Source organism: Schistocerca cancellata, chromosome 3, assembly GCF_023864275.1.
Source record: "Schistocerca cancellata isolate TAMUIC-IGC-003103 chromosome 3, iqSchCanc2.1, whole genome shotgun sequence".
In the NCBI taxonomy this organism is placed as follows: Eukaryota; Metazoa; Arthropoda; class Insecta; order Orthoptera; family Acrididae; genus Schistocerca; species Schistocerca cancellata.
In genome coordinates this window covers 543192804-543200559 of record NC_064628.1, presented here as the reverse complement: position 1 = coordinate 543200559, position 7756 = coordinate 543192804, and the positions used below count along the sequence as shown (strand labels likewise).

Here is a 7756-nt window from a genome sequence, read left to right as displayed (position 1 = left end):
TTCACTTCCAAGCTAAATGTGAAAGAATAACTGGAACTTGGTTTTATAATTTTTTTCGCAAAATTTACTCAAGGCATTATTTACAATCACATTACATTAGAAAACAATAAAAAATTATTGACATATATACAATACAAAAATATGTTGAAATTATTTATGCGAGCTAACAAATCTAATATTAAAACTGCCAATCTTTATTACAGTATTAAACAAGATGTTACTGATTTGCAAAACTAGATACAAGTATTGCAGATTACATTTGAATATGGCAGTCTTTATCATTAACGTGTAATTTCTGACACTACATTATTTCCAGCCTTTTGAAGGCCACTCCAACTGAATTCTGTGTTATAGTGCACATCACGTGATGCCACACTCGTTTCGTCATTATCTCCCCCCACCCCCCCCCCCCCCCCCCCCAATTTTAAGAAATATTAAAAGCTAATGATGAATCATAGCAAGCTGTAAATGTGAATTAATACATAGTGCCACTACCTTGCAGCAACAAAACACTGATATACCCATCAAACAATCTATTCAAATTTTATATAACCTCCAAACATTGAGATACCCATCACACAATATATTCAAATTTTATATAACCTAAGGATCATGTTTATACAGCTCTTGAATGAGCTACATTATAGTCATACAAGGGCTATGAGAACAGCAAGACTTGTACAATAGGATATGTTCATTATCTGTGCCCTCATGCAGAGACTTTTTCAGTATCTAACATCTTGTAGAGTTGTTACACTGATACATAATTTCAGTGGCCTCGGATTCACACAAACTGTATGATTGACAAGCAAGCAAGCTTGGCAGTAACTTAAATTACAAACTGCATTACTAACACACCATAAAAAAGTCATATATAATATTAAACCTTGCACCCAATGATGATTAAGGTTTACAGTAAAGACAATTTTAATTGTTGGTCCCAGTATGTAATAATAAAAAAAACTGTACAAAAAGGCTGACAATCATAATTGCAGACACTTAAAATTAAAGTACTTCTTTACAAGGTATGTATGGAAACGTTAAATGCAAGGACCATAATTAGGAAAGGAAAATAACTGGAAACAAATCAGGCAAATTAATCACAGACTTGAATTTTATTAGTATATAAGCAAACAGATTGTCACTTTCCTTGTTGTTGGACTTTTGAGTGATGAATAGAAGGATTAAGACATTAGTGAGTTATTTCAGTTTCTGAATAGTCCAATTTCTTAGAATAGGAAATACCTGTAGATACAGACACCCTTGGTTAACTATTAAAAAGTTTTGCTAAATGCAGATTATCCAATAACAGTTCAAAAGTTTTTGAAACAAAAACATGTTTTCGACTTTGCTCATAGGTATATGACTGGCTCCAGCTTATTAATGCAGCAACATCTTAAAAGCTCTAAATACTTGAGAAAACACTATAAAACTAATTAACCCAAACACAACTCTGTTCCAGTACAAGGCGCATTATGTTTTCCATTTATTAACAAAATACATAGATGTTCTGTACAGTTAAAGCTGTCAGAATAACTCACTTGATCTCAGAGTGTACAGCATTGCCTGCTAACCTTATAACATACTTTTTAAAAATATGGGTACAAATAGTTTGCGCTATGGCAGATTTACCCTGTTTTTATGTTACTGTGAGTACCATGTGATGATACATGTGTTTTCTAAAGCAGATTATACACCTCATTCAAACATTTCACATAACAAACTTTTCCGAGTTTTCTTACATTCATCCACGTTTTGTGTCAGGCAATCTTAAAAACTGATGGCACATTAAAATCCCCCCCTTTTTTAGCTAAACAATAGCTGAAAATTTAATAATCATGAGGGTTTTGAATATTAAATGAAATATGCCCAATTGATATAACAAAAAGTTCATGCCCAATTGCTACATATTACATCAATTGCATGACTTACAATTCACAAGCACAAGTTTGGAAACATTTTTAACATTTTAAAGAGGAAGCAGTAAGTTAGGGGGTTAACAACCTTCTTACTGATTGGTGAGGATTCAAAATAAATAAAAGATCTTGTTTCAGAGTCTACTTTAACATGACGACTGTCACAAGGCCACAGAAGGTCCTTCTGCCTGACACCATGCACTTGCCACCAGCCACAGTAGAACTAAAGCCTGCCGCTGAGGCCTGGCGGTGACACATTCATCAGTATGAATGTGGCAGTCAATATGTTTAATAAATACAACAACTTCTTTCTGATCATAAAAGCATATTCATTCTCATATACGATTGAAAAACACATGCTTTCATGAACAAGTGGTTTCATTAGCTCAAAAGCATTTCAGATTCCTAATGACAGTAGTTCTGTTGGTTCTACTATGTTTGGGTGACTATGGCAATAAACATGGAACATGTATTTGGCTGCATGTTTAGTCTCATTCTGAGAAGTTGGTATCTGTAATTTATTTTAAATTTTCTCTGTAACCACCAGCATAGCACAGCATATTTCTTAAAAAAATTACTTCAACTTTAGTGCACGCATGCATACATACACACATAAAACTGAAAAAGTTGGTCTCTGTATAACAATTTGTGAACTGCAAAATTCAGTAAAACAGTTCTCGACTGATTGTTTTTGTCTGGATAGAACAGCTGTAATAAAACTAATGGATACATGTGAGACACCCTTTATCGGCTGAGGTCGTAAAAGATCCCACAGTAAAACAATGTGCTCTAAATGTAAAACAACATAACTGTACAATACAGGTAAGACCTTGAGCACTCTATCACTGATTGAAAGTAACCAAGAAAGAAGAGCTCTACAACAAAACAGTACAGGGTGATTTCTCACATGTACTGATGCTTTTGTTCTTGCAATACTTCTTTAACATGTTGAATACCATATGGCTGCCACCAACTTCAGCAGAAGACTGTGCTGAGGCTGCCAGCAGCTTCGTGGCAGTCGACATGTTAAATATAGAATAGGCAGTGTTGATACAAAGCAATGTTTTTGCTGCATCTTCTCTTCCTTTCTTGCAACATCGATTACACACTATATGTATATATTATTGTCATCAAAAATTTGTCAAATCCTAAAATACAAACTTCAACTTTTTCAAACAGTGTCTTGCTCTCACTGGGCTACACTTTTGACTATCAGCTTAATTTCCAGCAAATAATATAGGTCTTAATTGTATAATTGTCAAAGGCTTTATCTATAAATTATTATTTTGCATTTTATTCTTCAGAACAATGAATTTTCAGCTGTGGTAGGATGATGCAGATGACTTTTCTTTCTTTTAATTACTGTAATCTAGGAAACAAACACATATTCTTTTAGTGTATGTAATGGCACCCATTAATGATAATTCTGAAAATGAAACACTAAAATTTAAACACATTTTACAAATTTCTATTATGGTTCTTACTGAAAGTTAATCGATTTAACCATAATTTATATTACAGCAGATAAATTACTGTTTTACTGGATTTTAAAAAGGAATACATATATAATATGTAGCTAGGTAACCCACAGTATTTTCCGAGATAAAAGACTGAAAATAGCTTTTTTGTTACCAAAGCACTGCTATAATTTACCTGCCTTTTACAACGTTCCATCACCAGTTCAGTTTCCTTTAACATCACAAGAAGTCTAGTTGCAAAGTTTGAATTTTTAAAACGTTCAGTCGTGAGAACTTTATCTACAACATTCTGCAACTGACAGGTACACAACATGTTTCAACATACAATTATTTTTTTTGTAGGGTTTAAAGTCACAGTGACAGTAAGGTCATTAAGGACGGCACAGGATATACATATATATATATTAATACAATATGTAAAATGTCGGGAAGTAAAATACATTCCAGTTATCGTTGTCACCTTCTTTTTTCCAAAACAGCAGTGGTTATGAATTACTCATTGTACATTCCATCAATAAGAAAGTCCATTTTACTATAATGCCTTCGTTCCCAAAATTCTGTTCCTTTTCTGTAAAAAAGCATTGCTAGGACGACTACTACAGGTACTGCTAAAATTAACAAAACCACAGGTATTACAAAGTCGCTTTTCTCTGAACTTGAAGACTGTGGACTTTTTTGTTGTTTCATTTCAATGTCAGTATCTGAAGTAACAAGTGGCTTGGACTTTTTCTTCAGAGGAGGGTAAGCTCTATACACATCACGTGAATTGGACTCGTTTAGCGCTGCTTCGCTTTTGAAATCTGTAGAGTTAACGCTATTATTGGCAATTTTGAAATCATCATGGTTACTGCTGTTACCTGTACTTTTGAACCCTGTAGTGTCATTTTTTAATCCTGTGGTTGAAGTACTTGACTTTTTACTGCCTGTTGTGTTACAACATGAAACACATCTCGGGTCTGCTGTATAATTTCCAATGTTTTGTTCAGAACTGAGCGTTTCACAACAGTTGCATGCCGATTTCATTTCTGTGTTGTCATCGAGGTCAACAAATGGTTCATACGGCTCTGCTCCTTTTCTCGGCACAATTTTTGGCGAGACGCCCTTTCTTGGTACCACAGATGGATGATCACTTACTTCTCCCACATTTAACGGGAAAGAATCTTTGATAAAATCAGTTGCTTCACTCGGTACCAGTTTGGTGGTTTCGCCAGCTGCTGCTGTACTTACAGGTATCTCCAGTAATCCACCTTCGGTTTGAATAGCTTCATGGAAATTATTAGAATGATTTGTAGTTACACCAGTACCATTGTCAAACAAAGTTTGTTCTGAAATGGTTTTTTGAACCAATTCCTTCGGTCTATTCGATTCTGAAACTATTGTATCGTTGGCAATCACAGAAGAACCTCCTTCTAAGGCAATCGGACGATGTTCAAAGTTTTGTTTAGAGCCATTTACAGATTTTGCATTGGGCTCAAAAAGCCCAGTTATATCGTGCACATCTGTTTTAGATGCATCCTGTTGCAAACTGTTGGGCTTCTTTGTTGTTAGTGGAGTATTATCGGCCGAGAGCACTGCAGCGAAGCACAAAATTTCAATAATACGAAACAGTAACATTTTCACAGGCCCTAATTAACTGTCATAATATTTTAGACTACAGAAACCCACAACATACAAGCTCCGACGTTATCCACTACACAACTGTTCCCTTCCAGCTGACAGCAGGATAGCAAACTTTTCGAAAAAATATCTGCAGCGTAGCTGGATTTCCACACTCAATGAAAACTTGCACAATGCACATGTATACACCCGCTACAGGACGTGCCAGGGAACTGGCCAATGAATTGGAAGTGAAGTACCCTACTGGCTACCAACTGGCGTGACAATCATAAAAGTATTAATCTTCGACGCTTTCTGAACCCTTAAAAATGCATATAGACAACGATAACGATTTTAGCATAACGTATTAAGAGATATTTTAAATGAATCGAATTGACCGGTACCTCATCTGGGCTGTAGTTGAAATGAGTGCACTAAGTATGTCAGAAATGAAAGGATCAATACGTTATACATAGTGATGAAAAAAAGTGTACAATAATAAAGTTGAAGTCGGATCCTGGACAATTTGTACAAGTTTGCGTTCGAATGGCGGATGTCAAGTTTTCAGATCCCCAGGAACGTTGGCTAGTCTGTATTTAAATTTGTCTCAGCTGTTATTATTTATAACGTAGGCGGTGAAGGGTGTAGGACAGGTCAAAATAATGTAAACATTGGGTCCGTGCTATTGTTTGACACGACTGTGCCGTTTCTTTAAAGAGCCTATAAAGGGCAGAAATTATCTAACACTTACAAAGAGCAGTTCAACAATAAACTCTGTAAATATGAGGAGCAGGAGTAATTCAGGTGTTAGGTTAGATTATTACCAACGAATTGTACAAAAAATTATTATGAGCCATCAAGTGAGTACAAAACCCAGTAATATCTTGTACATAAAAGTATTGGTATAAGTGTCAGTTTTTTCCGTTCTTTGTTTATGAATCTTGCTGCTTGGCGTATGACGTCTTTTTTCTCATGGACAAATATGAAATTGGACAGACAATATAGAAGTTATGAAACTTCAAGAAGAAACTGAATAACATAAGTTACTCCAGTTATTTTGTTGGTATTTCGTAAGCATCAGATAACGCTCCCTCTAAGATAACACGTCCCCTTCCCCCCTTTCCCAAAACTGTTTGTGGCATGTAAAATTTGGCGGTTTTATATGAAATCATCCATAATATAACAGTGTGGGATCCTTTATATTGTTGCGTGCAGTCTAGAATGTGAGACGCAGGTGATTTCAAATACGATATTAACCCTAATTATTAGATAATTACAGACGTAAAAATGTAGTTTCTACATTGCTGTAGTTTTAACGGAGGGGTTACTTAATGCTGTAATAAGTAGCATACTTATGTGTCTTTTACAATGTTTTTGCACTTCAACATATCATCGTACATTCAACATCCAGTACTGTATAAAGGTGATCTCTAAATTTTTCCATGAATTAGTCTTTAGCTTTGTGCAAGTATGTTTTCCAATGCCATAGAACCACCTTTCATTAAAACATCATCTTGGACTTCACCTATCTGTTGAAATTCAGCAAGTAACCTTCCTGCCATCCTTTTGCCATGCTGTATATCCCATAACTTCAGTTTTATTTTCATCATGGCTGTAATTGCATCTTCTATTCCATTGTTCTTCCTGATACATTTTTTGGTTTTCCTGACTGTACGAATAATTACTGACGTGGATCACTCCATTGCTTGGAGAATAACCCTTTGTTTTAAACAGAGCTTGGTTATGAAATGTCCTATTAAATTTATAGAAACAATCTACGTCATTTTTGCTCTTCCGTTTACTTGCTTTCCAATTGATTTGTTCTCTTCAAATTTCCTAATTACAAAAAATGCATCAGATGGACACTTATGGACTTATTTGGAGCTGTATGCAATAGTCCAGACTGGACTGTAATTATGAAAGACAAGACTTGTGACCTTTTTGCGCAGAGAAATAAAAATTGTCCTTTTTTAAGAATGAAAGGAAGCAGTAACTATCAAACATCCAGTTTAAACAGAACATAAGCTCTACTGGATATGCTATTATAGTCTCAATTTTTTAACACAAAATTGGAGAGACCATAAATGTCTTCTAATTCTGAGTAACTTAATTTTTCTGTTGCAATTTTAATATCATAGATTTCAAGAAAGTTTTTCAGTAAGTTTCAACAAAAACATATATTAAAACAGTAATGAATATATAAGCCCACATCTCAATTAGAGCTAAATAGAAATGAGTTGCACTAGGATACTCAGCATCATCGAAACTCTCTTGGCAGGACTAGAGAAAGTTTCCCGATCTTTAACTGAGAAATTCTGTTTATGATGTGGAACTGTTTTCCTGTGGTGATTATAAACTTTTGACAATGAAAAGAAGCACTTTACAGAACAAATTAAACAGAAAAAATCTTGTAAAAGAAAATCAAGACTGAGATAATGTGTAGTATACACATAACATAACTTGACACATTTCACAGGGGATGCTCCAATAATAAGCATGCAATCACCACCTAGCACATTGACTGCTGCAGAGTTAGGAGGGTGGGTGGAGGGATGTGCAGGAGGAACAAGCCTCACCTCCTCATTGAATTGCAAACAGTACACTAAAATCAACACTGTATGCAGATTGCCTAACAGTATGCTACAATGCTATGTTATGCTCTATTGTTTCCTAGCTAAGGTTGGCAATGGGCACAAACAATCTGAACTGACTCAAAGTCACCCGACTTCCACAAATTCCTCTGATCCCATAAAATAAAGAGGGCCA

At 35.1% G+C, this 7756-nt stretch overlaps 2 protein-coding genes across 3 annotated transcripts in view; one reads left to right on the top strand and one right to left on the bottom strand.

Moving 5' to 3' along the window:
- Window positions 1–1096: 1096 nt before the first annotated feature.
- LOC126175373 (uncharacterized) lies at window positions 1097–5218 on the bottom strand. The gene has a single exon (XM_049922141.1). The coding sequence runs from the start codon at window positions 5006–5008 to the stop codon at window positions 3887–3889; it is 1122 nt and encodes a 373-aa protein (XP_049778098.1). The 5' UTR covers window positions 5009–5218; the 3' UTR covers window positions 1097–3886.
- Window positions 5219–5596: 378 nt separating this feature from the next.
- Window positions 5597–7756, top strand: part of LOC126175372 (probable phosphorylase b kinase regulatory subunit alpha) — a 247572-nt gene continuing 245412 nt past the window's right edge. For both annotated transcript variants that reach the window (XM_049922140.1, XM_049922139.1), the window contains exon 1: window positions 5597–5850. In XM_049922140.1, coding sequence (XP_049778097.1) covers window positions 5773–5850 — 78 coding nt within the window. In that variant the 5' untranslated portion in view covers window positions 5597–5772. The remainder of the gene's footprint in view (window positions 5851–7756) is intronic.

Excerpts from the sequence above, each read along its gene's own strand:
- LOC126175373 (XM_049922141.1), bottom strand. The coding sequence starts at position 5,008 with ATGTTACTGTTTCGTATTATTGAAATTTTGTGCTTCGCTGCAGTGCTC.